This window comes from Macaca fascicularis, chromosome 7 (genome assembly GCF_037993035.2).
Source record: "Macaca fascicularis isolate 582-1 chromosome 7, T2T-MFA8v1.1".
Lineage (NCBI taxonomy): Eukaryota > Metazoa > Chordata > Mammalia > Primates > Cercopithecidae > Macaca > Macaca fascicularis.
The window spans coordinates 115,079,122-115,100,462 of record NC_088381.1 but is presented as its reverse complement, the minus strand read 5'-3'; the positions used below and the strand labels follow the sequence as shown (position 1 = coordinate 115,100,462).

Sequence of the window (21,341 nt, the reverse complement as noted above, 5' to 3'; positions counted from 1 at the left end):
TGGTACTGGTTGTTCCTTTCCATGTTTAGTGCTTCCTTCAGGAGCTCTTGTAAGGCAGGCCTGGTGGTGACAAAATCTCTCAGCATTTGCTTATCTGTAAAGGATTTTATTTCTCCTTCACTTATGAAACTTACTTTGGCTGGATATGAAATTCCGGGTTGAAAATTCTTTTCCTTAAGAATGTTGAATATTGGCTGCCACTCTCTTCTGGCCTTGTAGAGTTTCTGCCGAGAGATCCACTGTTAGTCTGATGGGCTTCCCTTTGTGGGTAACTCGACGTTTCTCTCTGGCTACCCTTAACATTTTTTCCTTCATTTCAACTTCTTGAATCTGATGATTATGTGTCTTGGAGTTGCTCTTCTCGAGGATTATCTTTGTGGCGTGGTCTGTATTTCCTGACTTTGAATGTTGGCCTGCCTTGCTAGGTTGGGAAGTTCTCCTGGATAATATCCTGCAGAGTGTTTTCCAACTTGGTTCCATTATCCCCATCACTTTCAGGTACACCAATCAGACGTAGATTTTGTCTTTTCACATAGTCCCATATTTCTTGGAGGCTTTGTTCATTTCTTTTTACTCTTTTTTCTCTAAACTTCTCTTCTTGCTTCATTTCATTCATTTGATCTTCAATCACTGATACCCTTTCTTCCAGTTGATCAAATCAGTCACTGAAACTTGTTCATTAATCATGTAGTTCTCATACCATGGTTTTCAACTCCATCAGGTCATTTAAGGATTTCTCTACATTGGTTATTCTAGGTAGCCATTCGTCTAATCTTTTTTCAAGGTTTTTGGCTTCTTTGTGATGAGTTCAAACTTCCTCCTTTAACTCATAGAAAGTTGATCGTCTGAAGCCTTCTTCTCTCAACTTGTCAAAGTCATTCTCCATCCAGCTTTGTTCCATTGCTGGTGAGCAGCTGCGATCCTTTGGAGGGGGAGAGGCACTCTGATTGTTAGAATTTTCAGCTTTTCTGCTCTGTTTTTTCCCCATCTTTGTGGTTTTATCTACCTTTGGTCTTTGGTGATGGTGACGTAGAGATGGGGTTTTGGTTTGGATGTCCTTTCTGTTTGTTAGTTTTCCTTCTAACTGTCAGGACCCTCAGCTGCAGGTCTGTTGGAGTTTGCTGGAGATCCACTCCAGACCCTGTTTGCCTAGGTATCAGCAGCGGAGGCTGCAGAACAGCGAATATTGCTGAACAGCAAATGTTGCTGCCTGATTGTTCCTCTGGAAGCTTCCTCTCGGAGGGTACCTGGCTGTGTGAGGTGTCAGTCTGCTGGGGGGTGCCTCCCAGTTAGGCTACTCGGAGGTCAGGGACCTACTTGAGGAGGCAGTCTGTCCATTCTCAGATCTCAAACTCCTTGCTGGGAGAACCACTACTCTCTTCAAAGCTTTCAGACAGGGACATTTAAATCTGCAGAGGTTTCTGCAGCCTTTTGTTTAGCTATGCCCTGTCCCCAGAGGCAGAGTCTACAGAGGTAGCCAGGCCTCCTTGAGCTACAGTGGGCTCCACCCAATTCGAGCTTCCTGGCCACTTTGTTTACCTACTCAAGCCTCAATGGCGGGTCTCCCTCCCCCAGCCTCCCTGGCGCCTTGCAGTTTGATCTCAGACTGCTGTGCTGGCAATGAGGGAGGCTCCGTGGGCTTAGGACCCTCTGAGCCAGGCACAGTATATAATCTCTTGGTGTGCTATTTGCTAAGACCCTCGGAAAAGTGCAGTATTAGGGTGAGAGTGACCCGATTTTCCAGGTGCTGTGTGTCATGGTTTCCCTTGGCTAGGAAAGGGAATTCCCTTACCCCTTGCATTTCCTGGGTGAGGCGATGCCTCGCCCTGCTTTGGCTCTTGCTCGGTGGGCTGCACCCACTGTCCTGACACACTATCTGACACGCCCCACTGAGATGAACTCGGTACCTCAATTGGAAATGCAGAAATCACCCATCTTCTATGTCGCTCACCCTGGGAGCTGTAGCCTGGAGCTGTTCCTATTCGGCCATCTTAAAAAGATAATTCTTACAGGTATACAGAGAAAAACTGTGGAAATGTTCAGATTGTCTTGGAACATTTCTCTTACCATTACATCAAAACCTTTGTCAAATTTTTTCATACCACAAATTCTTTTGGGAGACAATTGGGAGATAGTTATTTCTAGAGTTAAGGAAAACAGCATACATTACATTAATTTTCTTAAACTGACTTTAATCTACTAGTGTTTGGCACATTTAATCAGCCAAAAAAAGTTTCAAGAAAAGTAGTTTAGTTATAAAGGGGTAGCTACTGCATTTAAATGAAAAAACAAATTTTTCTTAGATTATCATTATGATATATATCAGTTTCTTTGCTGAAAACTGACATTGACTATATTCATGACAGATTAATCTTCCTTTATATTAATTTATTAGATTATTATTGAGTATTTATGCCCATTATATTGGTTTTTAAGAATATAAATATAACTATGGTATGAGTCCTATACACATAGAAATATATTTTATAGGAAACCATATTATGTTATCAAAATATATTTAAAATAAATATTCGTATATCAAATAAGATACTCAATTATGTACATTACTATATACATGTGAAGAATTTTGGCCCCAGTTTAATAATAAAAATCATATGCTCTTAAAATTACATTATTTAATATTTATATATTTGAATTTAACACATTTAGCCTATAAAATTAAATTTATTTTAAAGAGAATAGATAAATACAAATAAAATAACAATAACAGAAAATAGTTCAGTGTGGTTATGTAATGTTGTCAGGGTCATAGAGTATGAAAATTGACTGTTGAATAAATATGGAGACATTTTATGCTCTCTGAACTACATTCAAAAGCTAGAGAAAATTATGAATAGTAACTTCAAGTTCTTATGATAAAAGTGTGTAGCAGGTGCTTTTTCTTCCTGGAAGCATTGGAAGATGTTGGCTCTGAAGTCAGTCCTTCTAATGGAATTGTCCTCAGCTGGCAAAAGCCACCTCACTATGGGAAGTGCTAATGCAGTGAAGCATCAATATCCTTTGTAGGAAAACTCTGCAGGGTGACTCTGAAAGGCCTTCTCAACTCAACAGCTCCATCTGACCTATTTGGAAGTAATACATCACAGTTGAACTCATTCCACTGCCTAATCCTTCTTTTTTTAAAACACTACCACATGAGTTGATTCTGAGGGCACTCTCCAACATCTTCCAAAATGCATGTCTTCATCAAAGAATAAGATTTCCAAAGAACCCATTCTAGATGATCTGAGGAAGATAACTTTAAAATGGAACTTTAGAGATGGATCACTCACCAGCCAACTAGCTGGCTGTAATGAGGGCCCCATTGCTGTTGGAGGGCAGCCACTGATAGCTCTTTTTTTTTTTTTTTTTTTTTTTTTTGAGACAGAATCTTGCTCTGTCACCCAGGCTGGAGTAAAGTGGCATGATCTCAGCTCACTACAACCTCTACCTCCCGGGTTCAAGCGATTCTTGTGCCTCAGCCTTCTGAATAGCTGGGATTACAGGCGTGTGCCACCATGTCCAGCTAATTTTTATATTTTTAGAAGAGACTAATTCACCATGTTGCCCAGGCTGGTCTTTTAATTCCCTATCTCAGATGATCTGCCTGCCTTGGCCTTCCAAAGTGCTGGAATTACAGGCATGAGCCACCACGCCTGGCCAACCACTCTTGATTGCTATAGTGGGAAGTTTTTAAAATCTTCACCTGTGATAAGGATAGGTACTGATGAAAGGTAATGCCTTGTGAATTCAATATTTCAGGCTTCTAAGGAATTCAGAGGAAAGTAATAATTATAAGGACAATGGAATCAATTAGGTTCTGCTGGGTTCCTGTTATGCAGTGGAGGAAAAAAAATGAAAGGCTAAGTGTAATTAATCATCACTTGACCATGGTATGTGAGCATAAGACCTCTTTGGAAAAATACAAAGATATTCTTATCTTCTGCAGTCAAAGGTCATACCAGCAGATAATAAGGCTTAGGGCTTATTTAAAAGTATAACAGAATTTCAAGAGGCCTGCATCCTCAGCTATGCCAGAGTCTGAACCCTGGTTGGGAACAAGGCGAGTCTTATAGGGGGTGGTTACAACTGGGTTTATGGACTCCATAACCTTGAAGTCTCAAATTTTCCTAAACCATCTGGACCTACAGAACTTGCCTATTCCTTCCAATTAGAGGCAGTCATTTCCATCTTGCTTGAAGATGACACAGAAACTTCTTCCCTTGGAGGTAACTCACACCCTTCTTAGGAAATAACCCCACCTCCATTCTGGCCACCAGATCCATATAGGGCCATTAGATAACATTACTTGGCTCTGGAATTGTTGGGCTTCTAAGAGAGGAAAAATATTATGCTTTAAATTAGCTGTAGACCCCAGCCGGGAGTTAGGGAAGTATGTATGGAGCTAGATCCTGAGGCTGCTGGATGAGATGGGATGGAGAATAAGAGACTGAATAACAATGAGGGTGGAAAATAGGATCAAGTGAGGATAGTGACATAGATTCTTGATATGGGAACATTCTACCATGATACAAGATTTAACACTTAGACAAAGACAGCAGGAAATAGTGTCATACACTGCTAGGATGGCTCTTGGAAACTTGGGGAAAGCAATGGTCTCCACTAAATAAAGTATAAATGCCCAAACAGCTGTGCAGACAGTGAAAAAAGGACCAAATGACTCAGAGAAGTGCGAATGCTAAAGTGAATATGTCATATAAGTTCCAGAAATATCATCAGCTCACTTTTTCTTTGTAAAGGCTTGGACAACACCTCATTGACTAAAGCAGTAAGAATATGCTGATGACTGAGACACAAGCATCATTAAGAAGCTCAGTGGTGACTGGACTGTTCTCTATAGGCAAATGTTGATAGCAGTAGATGCTATTATAGAATTGGCCTCTCTCATAACAGTGGGGATGACAGATTTTCAAAATAATAGAGGCTAGGAGGTAGTTCTTAGTTGTCACAAGAAAAGTAAGCACACTTATTTTTTGTTTTTTGTTTTTGTTTTTGAGACAGAGTCTCACTCTGGTTGGAATGCAGTGGTGCGATCTTGACCCATTGCAACCTCCACCTCCCGGGTTCAAGCAGTTCTCCACTCAACCTCCCGTCTAGCTGGTACTACAAGTGCCTGCCACCATGCCTGGCTAATTTTTGTATATTTGGTAGATATGGGTTTCACCATGTTGGCCAGGCTTGTCTCAAACCCCTGACCTCAAATGATCCACCCAACCTGGGCCTCCCAAAGCACTGGGATTATAGGCATGATCCACTGTGCCCAGCCAGGCGCACTTATCTTAATGAATGGCTTGTTCAAATATATCTAAGACTCCAGAATTACAGAGAGCTATGGAGATGGTTAACAGAACACAGCATCTCTAGGGGAAAATAAGTGGACAGCCAACAAACTATTGCACAATCTACACAATTTAAATAAATTAAAAATCGGTGAATAAGAGTCTGCATATGGCTGCCTAATAAAAAGCCACCATCCTTGTCCAATTACTGTACCTGAGACAGTTTTCAGACTTTGAGCTTGTTAACTGAAGACTTCAACTGAATCACCAGAAAGAACCCTGAAACACCATAGCTAATGTATATGGTAATTATTCTCTCAGTTCTTTCTACAGAAAACCTACATCGATTTACTTGAATAATCGTACACTAGGGAAAATGGACTCCTGAGATACTTTGAGAGATGTCATACACAGGATCCAAATTGACTTGGATATCAGGATTCCGGAGTGGGCACATTGCCATGGATTATCTGGTCATATCACGTACTACGTCAACTAAAATTGCCAACTTAATAGAGAGATGGAATGGCCTTTTAGAGAGGGCAATTGAGTTTTACAGAGAAAATATCCAGTAAGGGGTGGGTTCTACCCTCCAGGATGCAGTTAAATTCTAAATCAATGACCATTATTATATGCTGCTTTTTCTCCTTATAGAATACACAGGTCCAAGAACCAAGAAGTGACCTCACTATCATCACATCCAATGACCCACTGGGGGAATGCTTTCCTTCCTGCAACTCTGGGCTCTGCCAGTTTAGAGGTCCCAGTTCCCAGAAAGGGAAAAACCTTCTATTAAGTGACATAGCAAGATTCCCATTAATCTTTAAGCCATGGCATCAGCTCAGCTACTTTAGGCTTCTGTGTCAGGAAGCAGCAGATAAGAGGAATCACTATCCTATTGGGAGTGACCAGCCTATATGAGGCTGTGTTGGTAGGACTGTTGTTACATAGTGAGGCAGGGAGCAATATGTTTGATAACCAGTTAATGCAATGAGTCATTTCTTGGTATTCTCTTGTTCAATTTTGGTCATAAACAGACAAGTACATCAACCTTGGTTTGAGAAGGATATGATGATCAAGGGCTCAAATTTGACAAAATTCTAGTAATGCAACAAGGTAAGCTACCTACACCAAAAAATGTACTAGCTCAGGGTGAGAGGAATCTGGAATGGCAATAGTAGAAGGAGATGATGGATATAGTCCTACTATAGTTCCTTTTGAAAGTTTTCCTAGGAAGAGACTAACCAGAGTCTTGGAGTAGCTTTTCCCAGATAGATTTATCACACCTAGCAAGTAGATCTGCCTGGATACTGCAGTGCAGCAGTCACATCCCTTCCTCGGGACTGAAGCACTCATTCCTCCCACTGCTGAGAGTATTAGCAGATGATTGCTGTCAGCTAGAACTGCCCTCTCTAGAAATAAGCCGAACAGAGCAGGCCCTCCTAAGGTTATGTCTCCTAGTGAGGAGTAGCATAAATTGAATGACCTGTTGATAGGGGAGGGGGTGGGTGTATAAAGGCTTAGCACCTTTGCCTCAGGGCAGGGCAGCTTTGAGGGGCTATCACAGCTCAGAAAGTTCTTCAAGGCTACTGAGACCTTTTGTAGTTCAACCCTCCCCTTGATCAATCCTACTTCTTTCACTCTCTCACATGTGTTGATCTATAAGGTACTTACCAGAACCATTTCTGCACACACATCTCTTCATCTGTTTTCTCAGAAACCTGTCCTAACTCAAATACAAATATTCGATATATATTTAGTAATCTAAAGAATATATATTAAAATAGATTTAAGTGATATGTGTGTATAAATTACTTACATTATATATTATTATATATAATTATGTGTATCTACACATGTGCATAGATGTAGGCACACACAAACATACATATATAATCTCCCTTAAAATTATATATTTTTATCTGTGCTCCCATTTCACTTGTCTTACACAAATCTTGTTCTGGCATGTTATTTTTAAATCTGAAATGTAAAAAACACTTAGAAATTTCTAAGCATGAGTGAATTCAACAGATAACCTAGCCAGTACAATAAGCCATTGTCACAAAATTAGAATCTTGAAGACCAATGACCCACAAGTCATCCAGACCAGGGAAGAACAGGTTTGGTCTATTCCTGACTGAGTCTGTTGACACTACCACCTAACAAGAAAACAGCTGGGGATACATCAATAAATGGGTGTTGGAAAGTACAACCCTATTAACTGTTCGGAAGTCATCATTGTTACACTGTTTACCATCCAATTCTGTTTTATTCCTGAGCTTTCTGAATTCAGAATTTAATCTTTACAAAATATACAGCTCATAACTTCTAAAAATGAGCCTGTGACTAAAGAAATTATGTTTTGAACAAGAAAAATAAATAAATTTTTTACAATTGAATCAGAGTATCTTTTTTCAAGTCACTAAGGCTAAATTCAGTTAATCAATATATATGATATATATGAAAGGCTAACCACCAAATTAATAAATATTTGATAGATTTTTAAAATCTCAAAACATTTTATGATAATGATGCTGGTATCCCTAAATATCCCAACTTAATAAAACCTGACAGCATATATCACTGCACAGCTAATAGAGTGAATTTAAATGGAAAGTTCCTTTAAGCTTTACCAAAAAGCAGCAGTTGTTCTGTAAATTTACACTACTAAAATTAGAGGCCTTTGAGGTAGCTGTGAAAATATTCTGATGTTGGAAGAAAAAAAAAAACCCTCAGAATGTTGCAAAACTAGAAATCAAAGTAGGACTGTCAAGCAAATCACATTTGAAAAAAAATTAAAAACTTTTTAAAGAATGGGGAAATTTTGGATTCTGTTCTTTACTTTGATTCTCTAGGGTAGCTATTACTTCACTACTTTGGTTGCCTTTTTATTATGTTAACACATCAGACAGAATCTTTTCTAAGGACCAATGTCTTTTAAATATTCAGGGTAGCATATGCTCACACACTTCACTATTCTTATGTCCACATAAATACTGTAGGTTATTTCCAGGCCTTTGTAAAAGTTTTTGTCATGTAGAAGCGTTTGATAGTCTGGACAATGGACAAGTGGCATTTTACTTATTTATAATAAGAGTTGAATGTATTATGAATTGGTGAAATAAAAACAAGAAAACAGCATAGAATCAATAGGAGTTTAAATGAGACTCCAATAATGATAGTAATAATATTATTAATAATAGTAATAGCTAACTTTTATTAAGCATTCATTAAAAGTAATGACAAAAACTGAAATTACTTTTGCACCAATTTAAAACTCTGTGTCCAGGGCTTTGTGGACTATCTAATTCAATCCTTCAACAGCCTAAATAATATGGTATCATTATTATTCTGATTTGCTGACAAGGAAATTGAAGACTCCAAAGTTAAGTAACCTTTCTTGGTTATAATTCAAAGGGGTACAGCTGGGTGAAGGTGGTAATGAACACAGCAGGTTTTGTATCATACTTAAAGTATATACTAAGTTTATACTAGCACATGGAACTAAGAACTTGCTGCTTTAATGCAAGTACACTTTTAAAATTTATTTTACTCTTAAGAAAAGAACCTGGAATATGCCATGTCAGGGTTGGCAAATTATGGCCCAGTAGCCAAAGCTGGTTGAGGAGTGTCTGTATTTATAAATAAAGCTTCATTGGAACTCAGCAACATTCATTATTAATTTACCTATTGTGTTAGGCTGCTTTCACACTGCAATGGTAGAGATAAGTAGTTGAAACAATCATTTGACCTCCAAAGCCCAAGGTATTTATGAATCAACCTTTTTCAGAAAATGCTGAGCCTCTGCTGTACAGTCTTTCTTTACGATACATGCAAAATGACACATAATTGGTTCCAATATCCAGTAATAGAAATAGGAGTGCCTTTTAATAATACCTTTGAGCACCTTTCAAATTAACAAATATAATCTGGAATATAAAATTTGAGATAACATTTAGTCCTGTGCAAGATCATATTTTGGTACAAAACATAGACTAATAATTTCTAAAGTTTTTTTATTATTTTTAATATATCAGTTATAAATAATTGGAAAAAGAAGTATATTAAGACAAAGAGGTCTAGTATAGTAGTTCACGCCTGTAATCTAGCACTTTGGGAAACCGAGGTGGTAGGATCACTTGAAGCTAGGAGTTTAAGAACAACCAGTCTCTGTCTGTACCAAAAACATAGCCAGTCCCTGTATGTACAAAAAAAAAAAAAAAAAAAATTAGCCGGGCATGGTGGTACATGCCTGTAGTCTCAGCTACTCAGGAGACTGAAGCAGGGGGATTGCTTGGGTTCAGGAGGTTGAGGCTGCAGTAAGCTCTGAGTTGTGCCACAGGACTTCAGCCTGGTTGACAGAGCAAGACCCTGTTTTAAAAAAAGAAAAAAGAGAAAGAGTAAGTCAGGCAGCTTGATATTAAATTTTTTGGTCACTGAGGTTCATTGTTTTGGCTAAGCTCTTGAATTTGAGTGTTTTAATTTTTTATCTCTCTCATGGAACCCTGTTTTATGTGGCTATAGACAAAAAGTTAGAAATATACAAGATTATTTGTACTATATCAACAAATAGAGATACTAATATGCTTTACTTCTTATCATTGGAAATGTCTTTGCAAATGAATTCAATAAGCTGAGTGAAAAAAAAGTACCTAGTGATAAGTAATACAGTCAGTGAGGAATGTGCATTTTTGGTTGGGTCGTATATGCACAATTCTTTAAAAGTCATCTATCTCATAACATTGCCATTTGGTTGTTTTTATTTCTTCTAGATTTGGATGATCCAGTAGTAACTGTTCATCAAAGTATAGGTGAAGCTAAAGAACAATTTTACTATGAGAGAACAGTGTTCCTCCGGTGTGTTGCCAATTCCAATCCTCCTGTTCGGTATAGCTGGAGACGTGGCCAGGAGGTCTTGCTGCAAGGATCTGATAAAGGAGTTGAGATTTATGAACCATTCTTTACCCAGGTATGAATTAAGGTACAGTATTTCCACCCTACTCTGCTAGGATACTTTCCTAATTCAGGCAGCATGAATTCATAGCTATTTGAAAACATAGTTTCTCTATTCTGGCCTTTCAAAAACCAATATGTGCTTGCCTTAAAGATTAGAGAACTTAAATATAAAGGACAACTTATTTTTATGTGGTTAAATTTAAAATGTTAACTCTTGAAAACATTTTTTAACTTAATATGTCCTAACATATTTTTTTAATATGTAAGTTTTCCTATGTTTCACTATAACATACACAGTTATACATTTTGCTGGCTGATTTGGGTTTTGTGGAAAGTATTTCTCAAAAGGAGAGATTTTGATTTCCCCATTTGCAAATGGTGAATAGCTATTAAACACATGAAGAAACCTGTTTGAAATTTATTTGGCTTTGGTTTTAGGAGAGATATATCTTTAATTTCCTTTAGTCATGTTCGCTTTTGACTTGGTTTAGAAATAGAGCTTTAATTGTGCTAAAAATGAAAATATTTAAGGAGTCATTACATATGTATTTAATAAAAGTTGAATTAATTTTACATAGAATGAATGTAATATGAAATATTATTGTGTAATACACGAAGAGTAAGGAATTAATAAGTCTTCAGGAAGATACTGAAATTTGTGGGAATATTTGCATGCTGTTATTATAAAGGTTTTTTGATGACTAGAAAGAAGCACAAACCTAAATTAACAAGGAAAAAGTTTTAAATAAAAAAAATGTGGACCAATGTTCAAAAGTATTGTGACAAAGAAAAATAATTTTTAAAATTATATAAATTGGCTGGGCGTGGTGGCTCATGCCTGTAATCTCAGCGCTTTGGGAGGCTGAGGCTGAGACGAGGTCAAGAGATAGAGATAATCCTGGACAACATGGTGAAACCCCATCTCTACTAAAAATACAAAAATTAGCTGGGCATGGTGGCATGTGCCTGTAGTCCCAGCTACTCAGGAGGCTGAGGCAGGAAAATCGCCTGAACCCGGGAGGCAGAGGTTGCAGTGAGCCGAGATCTCGCACCACTGTGCTCCAGCCTGGCAACAGAGTGAGAGTCTGTCAAAAAAAAAAAAAAAAAAAAAAAAAAAAGGATATTATATAGATCACAAGATAGGCAGGAATTTGACACATTGTACATACATTTGAGATATCTATATATCCCTAACTAGGAAAATGTATAATTAATCTTTAATTATTATAAATATTTTACTCCACAGTTTTAAAGATTAATACAGCTTTCATATCTAAACTCTAATAACATAAGGTTACTTTGACTTTGTAAATATCCCAGCATCCCATTTTTCACCATTGAATATATTTCCTTATATGGTAAACTAAGGCCTGACCTCTTTCAGATTAATATAATTGCCAATATTTAGACATTAACTGTGGAATAATGCAGTGATTATATAACATCTGCACATGTCATATATATTCCTGTTTTGCAAATAGATTGTAAATAAAAATATGTATTCTTTATTTTTTAAAAGGTATAGAACAGTTTTAACTTGCCAAAATATAAATCTCTGAAAATCAGCATCGCACATGGCATTGCTAGTCAGTTCACCATAACATAGTACTGAGGCCTGTTCTAATCTGATTGTCTCTTGATTTAGGCCACTGTGACACTAAGTGTTCTCTGCCAACGGGTAGGACTGAATTTTCCCCCATACTTTCTGTAATGCTTTAATTCATTCTTCAATTGTTACTAAAATGATTTTTTGGTTTAAAATATTATCCAGATAAATGATCATCTATTACGTATTTTATTTTTCTATTGTCAATTTATTTTTAAAATATGCACATTATTAAGATTTAGAAAACATCTTTTCCTCTAGAATCTTTTCAAACATGGTAACATTTATAGAAAATAAGGTAATTCTAAACATCTTTTCACTATATGGTTATTTCTTTTTGTTTGCTTGTTTTTGAGATGGAGCCTCGCTCTGTCACCTGGGCTGGAGTGCAGTGACATGATCTCTGCTTACTGCAATCTCTGCCTCCGGGTTTAAGCGTTTCTCATGCCTCAGCCTCCTGAGTAGCTGGGATTAAAGGTGTCCACCACCACACTAGGCTAATGTTTGTAAATTTAGTAGAAATGGGATTTACCATGTTGGCTAGGCTGATCTCAAACTCCTGACCTCAAGCAATCCACCCGCCTTGGCCTTGCAATGTGCCGGGATTACAGGTGTGAGCCACCGTGCCTAGCTATATGGCTATTTCTAACCTGCAAATGGGCCCAATCACTTGGAATTGAACACATGGGTCTTGTCCAGATTTTGGAAAATCTTTCATACTATCAAAATATTTAAGGATTTATTTTAAATTTACTAAACAAGCACAGTCAAACTTTTAAAAAATTGATACATTATAACTGTCCATATGTATCTGGTATGGTGTGATGTTTTGATACATGTCTGCACATTGTATCATAATCAAATCAGGGTATTTAGCATATCCATTACCTGATACATTTATCATTTCTTCATGATGATAATGATCAAAATATTCTCTTCTAGCTGTATTGAAATATACAATACAATATTGTTAAATGGTCAACTTATTCTGCAATGGAACACTAGAATCTGTTCCTCCAAAGTGTAACTTTGCACCTATTGACCGATCTCTTTCTATTCTCCCTTCTACCTCCCTTTCTCTAGCCACTGCTAACGATTATTGTGCTCTCTAATTCTAGGAGGTCAACTTTTTTAGATTCCACACATGAGTAAATAATATAGTATTTGTCTTTCTGTACCTTGATTATTTTACTTAACATAATGTCCTTCAGATCCATCCATGTTGCTGGCTCTGGGACAGACCCATCATTTGCAGCAATGTGGACGGATCTGGAGGACATTATATTAGGTAAAATAAACATTCATTATTTTATAGCTGCATTCGTTATTTCATAGCTGAATAGTATTCCATTATGTACATATTCCACATTTTCTTTATCCATTCATCTGTTGATGAACACTTAGGTTTATTACCTATTTTGTCTATTGTGAATGGTCCTGTAATAAATATGGAAGTGCAAGTATCTCCTCAACATACTGTTTTAATTTCTTTTGGATTTATCCAACAGTAGGATTGCTGGATCATATTATAGCTCTATTTTTAATTTTTTGAGGAACCCCTATACTGTTTTCCATAATGGCTGTACTAATTTGCATTCCCGCCAACAGTGTATAAGTGTTCCTCTTACTCTGCATCCACACCAGAATTTGTTATTTTTTGTCTTTTTGATAATAGCCATTCGAATGGGAGGGGGGGTGATAGCTCACTGTGGTTTTGTTTTGCATGTCCTTAGTAATTAGTGATTTTGAGCATTTTTTCACATAACTGTTGGTCATTTGTATATATTCTTTTGAGTAATGTCTATTTACATCTTTTGCCCATTTTAAAATAAGATTTTTTTTTTTTTTTTGCTGTTAAGTTCTGTGTATTTTCTAGATATTAACCTCTATCACTTTGAATGCATAGTCTGCAAATATTTTCTCCCATTCTGTAGGTTGTTTCTTCACTGTGTTGATTGTTTCCATTCATATGCCCAAGCTTTTTGGTTCAATATAATTCTATTTTTCTATTTCTGTTTCAGTTGCCTGTCCCTAGACCAATGTCATGAAGCATTTCCCCTATGTTTTCTTCTAGTAGTTGTGTTATCTCCGGTCTTACATTTAAGGGTTGAATTCATTTTGAGTTGTTGTTTGTATATGAGGAGAAATAGAAGTGTAGCTTTACCTTTCTGCATGTGAATATTCAAGCTTCCCAGCACTATCTACTGAAGACACATTTTCCTTTCCCTAATGTGAGATTTTGGCACTTTTGTTGAAAATTCATTGGCTGTAAGTGTGTTGATTTGGTTATGTGCTGTCTATTCCATTCCATTGGCCTATATGTCTATTTTTATGTCAGTACTATGCTGTTTTGGATACTATAGTATTGTAGAATATTTTGAAGTCAGATAGTATGATGCCAACTTTGTTGTTTTTGCTCAAAATTGCTTTGGCTGTTTGGGATTTTTTGTGGTTTCATACACATTTTGGATTGTGTTTTCTTATATCTGTGAAGAATTTCATTGGTATTTTAACAGGATTGGATTGAATCTGTGGATCACTTTGGATAGTACAGACATTTTAACAATGTTAATTCTTCCAATCTGTTAACCTGTGATATCTTCCAATTTAATTGTATCCTCTTCAATTTTTCTCATCAATGTTTGATGGTTTGCATTGTATCAATCTTTCCCCTCCTTGGTTAAATTTATTTCTAGGTATTCTTTAGTTAGATAATATGGCAGAGGCCTTCTTAACACTGAAGACTCATCATCTCAGGGAAGCTGTCTCTGAAAAGCTGATACAACGTCTCATTCCTTCCTTCTTTATACCTCCATATTGGGTTACTCTTTCTCTGTTTACTTTATCTTTTGCTTATTGTGCTAATGTTTTTATGTCTCTCTCTCTATATATATATGTATATATATGTATACATATATATATGTAGGGAAGGACAAAACATACATGTGTGTATATATATGTATATATAACTTTACACAAACATATACATATATACTTCTTAGATGTTATTGATTTCTTGAACTACTGTTTCCCATACTGCCATGTGTACTTTATAATGAAAAAAACTTTTATGTTAGCATTGTTCATATTGGGGCACTTCAATAATATTTTAATTTTTAAATTTATCTCATTAGGTTGATAGCCATTGGCCTTTGTGGCTTCATGACGTAAATAAGATTCAGTTAAAATAACTAAGATCTACTATATTCAAGATATGGGCATACCTTTGCCAGAAATACAGAGGTACTAGGCAAGGCTCCTCCTCTGATGTTTGTTGATATATAAAGGAAAACTTAAGATGATCAATAATTATGATATAAAATAAAAATCATTGTCAAAATAGAGATACACAACACTGCTATGGAGGGAGCATTCAAGGTGGAGACATTAGCACCTGCAAGAAATGCAGAAGAAAGACAATGTCTCCAAAGAGTATCCATGTCTCTCGTTCGTTAGAACAATACTTAGTATGTGTGGATGACAGGGAACTGTGAAGCTGGGGAGGCATATTGGGAATATATGGTGGAAGGGTTCAGATGTCTGCTGAAGTTTTAATGTTAGAAAATGAAACTTCTTTTCAAGATATGTTTTCAATAATAATGTTATTTACTAACGTCTTGTTTTTAATAAATAGAATTTCTAAGATAATGAGATATATCTATTTTGTATGCTGATTAATAATATGCTAATAACTATAGTAATTTGAATTGAATATTTATTCCTAAATTCTGTTGAGTGACAAAAATCTTGTTTATACCTTTTTATAGACAATGTTTCCAGAAAAAAATTGGTCTGTGTTCCTAAAGCTGGTATGAATTCATAAGTACATAATGCAATATTTCTAGGAGGAATAAGTATATTTTTTGTACTTCCACTCACTTACTACTAAAAGACATAGGCTAGCATATATAATTTTCTATTTATAAGTTTGTAATAAATTAGTCATTAGAGCTTCATAAAATGAATCTAACTTGACAGGCTTTAGTTTTTACTGATATCTAAGTATCAAAATGAATGAATATAATTTTTTTAAAGTTCTGCTTTATTTTATAAGTAATATGGAAATACCGCTTGAGGCTGTGTGTATTCCTTCACTAGAGCAATGTCAGCATTGGTAAGGGCCACTAACTAATATACATTGTATGTCTTCCTTTTATTTCTTTTGTTAAAAAGTAATGTCAAAAGTTAAATATATATATTGCAGATAATTTTGTAATTGTTTAAGAAATGTTAAACAATTACTTAAATCTTACAAATTGAAAATTCACTTTCCATTTGTCTAGAACTTTGTAAAGATGTTCATGACATCATCTTGTGTATTGTAATTACACCATCTAATTACAAGACTGAACATGTTTACATCAATTACATAATTAGTTGTAATTAGTCTAATTAGACTAATTATACAATTAGACAATAATCAACTCAAAATTCCTTTTTACAAATCATGAAAATTCACATACAAAAAGCCTCCCAACACCCAAAATATCAAACTCAAATGATAACAAAATGAAATTAATGTTATGTGATAAAGTAGTTATAAATAGTAAAGTCTAAATGATACTCATTACCACATGTACACATATATGCCATTTGATAACATTAATCTGTGTGTGCATATATTCTCTGCTTTCTTATACATTCTGCCGTGTTGTTTTAAAATATTTTTATTATATCCTGACTGTCATGAATTAAGAAGGTAAGCCTCAAAGTTTTCCATAATTCTGTTATTTTAAAAAATATTCCATTAACAGGCTTCATCTGAATTACCCACTCTACCCATTGACATGGTATATACATTAATCTTATATATTGACTTACAGACCATGTTACCTGGCTCCTCTAGTTTCACATATCTTGGTATCTTGTTTTCTGACTGCAAGAAGTAATCATTTTAGCTGACCCAGAACAACTCTCCAATCCCATGATAGCTGAACCACTGGGAAATCATGCATCTAGAGGCTTTTCTTTCTTTTTTTGTCTATTCTTCTCAGTCCGTTTTGTGTTGCCATAAAGGAACGCCTGAGATTAGATAATGTATAAAGAAAATATATTTATTTGGTTCTCAGTTTTGCAGACTGTACAGGAAGCATGATATGGCATCTGCATCTGGTGAGGGCTTCATGCTGCTTTCACTCATGGCAAAAGGCAAAGGGGAGCTGGTATGTGCAGAGATCACATGATGAGAGAGGAAGCAAGAGAGAGAGGGGGGATGTTCCAGATTTATTTTTAACAACCAGCTCTCAAGGAAACTAATAGAGTTAGAACTCATTCACAGCCCCCCTCAGTAGATTAATCTATTCATGAGGCATCTACCCCCATGACCCAGATATCTTTCATTAGGCGCTACTTCCAACATTGGGATTAAATTTCAACATGAGGATTAAGGACAAACATCTAAACTACAGCACCTTCTCATGTGTCCATTTTGCTGCTGTGTTCTGAATAAGAATTAACTAGGATATACATATGCATACCGTTGTATTTATAGGGCTATACTTGTAGGTCTTTAAAGAATAGAAATCATCTCAAACAGTAGCACAAATTCTCTTTTGTAATCTCAATATTACCACCAAATTCATATTTTTTACCTTTAGATAACATAAATACTAGCAGTGTCCCTGATCACAAAAATTCAGGTATACAAAATATTTTAAGAATGCATCCTTTACAAAAACCACCTCTGCATTTTAATGGCCAGAGCTGCATTGATATTGGTTCTCTGTACTTGATTATTGTATATATTTCCTTGGGGCTTACCTTTCTTTTACATTCTCTTTTCCATAATTGACTGTTCAGCTCTCCTATGGATGGCCCCAAATGCAGCTTCATAAATCTATCTTGCAGGCTACCCTAATGTAAAGATTTTTTAAATTTCCATTACTACCATTAGAGTCAACATGGTTCAGGAAACTTACTAAAAACTTACTATGTGCAATATGATGAGCTGGCTCTATTCCTTTCTAGTCAGCAATCTTTTCTGAGTTGACAACATGCAAAACACTGCCCAAATGGTAGGGAAGAGAATTTGAAGTGATCTCATTAAATGAAAAGGCAGAATCAATACATAGACATAATATAAACAATAAAAACATATATAAATATATACTCAAATGTGATTGATATAAATAGACAAAAAGCATTAACTCAAAAAGTAAAGGAGAATACCCATAGGAAGAATACACTTTTAGAGGATGGATCAGAAGTAAGAACTTTTAGGTTGAAATCTCTTCATATTGAGGCTGGTGCAGCGGCTTATGCCTGTAATCCCAACACTTTGGGAGGCCAAGGCAGGCAGATCACTTGAGGCCAGGAGTTACAGACCAGCCTGGTCAATATGGTGAAACCCCATCTCTACTAAAAATATAAAAATTAGCCCAGTGTGATGTCACGCGCCTATAATCCCAGTTACTTGTGATGCTGAAGCATGAGAATTGCTTGAACGTGGAGGCGGAGTTTCAGCGAGCCGAGGTCACACCACTGCACTCCTGGGTGACAGAGCTAAACTATGTCAAAAAAGAAAGAAAGAAAGAAAGAGAGAAAGAGAGAAAGAGAGAAAGAGAGAAAGAGAGAAAGAGAGAGAGAGAGAGAGAGAGAAAGAGAGAAAGAGAGAAAGAGAGAAAGAACGAAAGAGAAAACTCTTTCTTGAAATAATGGCTGTCAGATAATTTTCAAAAGGACTGGAGAGTAGAGTTGCTTGGTGAAATGGAGAATTAGGGATGGTGGAAATCAAGTTTAAAGTATTTTCCAAGAGGAGAAAGCAATCCTTGGTGAAAAAAATTAGAAGGAAGAGACTAGTAGCATTAAACACAGAATAAGTAACTTTAGAATAAATACAAATCTGCAATCATAGCCCATCTAATATGACCTTTTCCAAGCTTTGAAATCTTACCTCATTTTATGTTCTTTATTGTGCTGCACTCCAGTCACATTAATTTTCTTTCTAGCTTTCCAACATGCCAACGTTACTGCTGTGTCAGGGTCTCCACGGTTGTGGGTCCCAGTGTCATTCTGTATCACTCATCTCTCCAGTGTATTTCTAGCCCTTCAACTTTCAACTCAAGTAAGACCTAATGAGAGCTGCTTTCCAGTCTGTTCCATCTAAAGTAGCTTACTACATCTTCATTTCTATCTATTCTCTTGTTTGATTTATTTGGTAGTATTTAATACTCTTTTAAATCATCCTCTGTATTTGTGTAGACATTTATTGTTTCACACATATGCTCCATGTTCTTTCCGCTGTGTTCCCAGCGTTCAAAAGGTAATTGGCACAGAGTATACACTAAATGATTGTCTGTTTGTTGAAATAAGGCTATAGTTAATTTTACATAAACTTTTATCGAAATGTATGTGTAGAAAAGCACATGAAACATAAGTGTACAGCTTGATGAGTTTTTAGAGAGATCACACCCCTTGTAGTAGCTTGAAGATCAAGAAACAGAACATTAGAGGAGTTCATCCCCTCCTTGTTTTTAGTTAATTTAAAGTAAACAACTGACTATTTCTTAAACTGTGAGATAGGACATGCCATGGCAAGATAACATTTAAAATCATTGAGTTTCCTTGATATGATTTTTATGTTTTACAGGGAACATGGAGACAGTTTGGCCATGTACAGGTTTTAGTAGTTCAAGTAAAAATATTTAAATATAGAAACATTACAGTGAAAAAATCAGACAGTTTCCAGCTGATTATTAGTATGACAACATTTGTAAAAGGGGCAAAAAATTATAAAGTAATGAGGATAATATAAGAAGTACAGCAGACATAAGCTAAGGGCAGAGTTGTTTAATGAGGAAGAATGAAGATGTCTAATTTGTATAGATAGATTTTATGTTTTCTATCTTTTATTATTATAAAATCATTGTGGGCCGGATACAGAGGCTCATGCCTGTAATCCCAGCACTTTGGGAGGCCGAGGCAGACGGGTCACTTGAGGTCAGGAGTTCAAGACCAGCCTGGCCAACATGGTGAAACCCCGTCTCTACTAAAAATACAAAAATTAGCCGGGCATGATGGCGCACGCCTGTAATCCCAGCTACTTGGGAGGTAAACGTGTTCATAGGGGTTTGTTGTACAGGTTATTTCATCACCCAGGTATTAAGCCTAGTATCTATTAGTTATTTTTCCTGATCCTTTCCCTGCTTCTAGCATCTACCCTCCACTAGGCCCCAGTGTGTATGATTTCCCCCTTATGTGTCTGTGTGTTCTCATCATTTAGCTCCCACTTATAAGTGAGAACATGTGGTATTTGGTTTTCTTTAACTGCATTAGTTTGCTAAGGATAATGTTCTCCAGCTCCGTCCATGTTCCTGCAAAGGACATGATTTCATTTTTGTGTGTTTGTGGCTGCATAGTATTCCATGGTGTATGTGTACCACATTTTCTTTATCCAGTGTCTAACATGATGGACATTTAGGTTGATTCCACGTCTTTGCTATTGTGAATAGTGTTGCAATAAACATGTGTGTGCATGTATCTGTGTAATAGAATGATTTATATTCCTTTAGGTATATACCCAGTAATAATAGTATGGCTGGGTTAAATGGTCTTCCTGTCAGAAAGACCAAAATTTAAGTTTGTCTTGTTAATCCAAATATTTATTAAGCTATGGATAGGAAATGCTTTCTTTTAGCTGTTGTGGGACATACAGGATACCTCTGCCCCTAGGGGGCTTACGATTCAGTTAAAGAGCACAACTCAACACATCAAATGATAACTCATAAGCAAACACTAAATAGTGAGTTACAAATATATGTCATAGTATAAGATGCAGTGGATATTCCAAAGAAAGGTAAAGTACTTATAACTGATAAGGTCTAAACTGCTGAGGTGTAAATTACAATTTTTACAGAAATAGGAGTAGGTTTAAAGGAACAGATTTGAAGTTCAATTTAGGATATGTTGAGTTTAGATGTGTCTGAAGCATCAGAATGGACATATTGACAAACATTTGTTATGTGTATCTGAAACTTCAGGGAGAATTCTGGAATGGGGGCTCAGACTTTGGAGTGGGGCAAGAAATAGAGCTTGTAGTAGAAATTCATCAGCAAGGATAATGCCACCTAATGAAATATTATAAAGTGAGGTTAACTATGGAACAAGTAGAATTCCAAGGAATAACACTAGTCATATAGAGAGGAGAAATAAAAGCAAGGAAATCTGAGCAATAAGTATGACAAAGGTAGGAGAGGTAAGATGTATCACTTTATTCAAAAATTATCTGAGTTGACTAATTCTAGCATATCATTTTCTTTCAACTATTCTTTCTAGCTAAGCACATTATCTAGGCATTTTATATCATGTATGGGAATTCTGTAACGCAAGATAATAGTTTTTTATATAAACTCTAGAAACGCATAGACTTCTGTGTATATTTGTACGGGATACATTTATTTTTATCGTATGTTAAAAATTCAGTGTTTCCTCTAAACAAAAATTGAAAGGTATTTTTTTTTTTTTATACCACTGAGGGAAAT

General features: G+C 36.1%; 1 protein-coding gene across 8 annotated transcripts in view; it reads left to right on the top strand.

The window, feature by feature from the left end:
• The window catches only part of MDGA2 (MAM domain containing glycosylphosphatidylinositol anchor 2), an 841,756-nt gene that overhangs the window by 522,875 nt on the left and 297,540 nt on the right, over positions 1-21,341 (top strand). For all 8 annotated transcript variants that reach the window (XR_006699884.3, XR_010588464.2, XR_012415765.1 and 5 more), the window contains exon 4: positions 10,073-10,269. Coding sequence is in view for 2 of the 8 variants with exons in the window: in XM_045397536.3 (XP_045253471.1) it covers positions 10,073-10,269 (197 nt within the window). In the remaining 6 variants the exon portion in view is untranslated. The remainder of the gene's footprint in view (positions 1-10,072; positions 10,270-21,341) is intronic.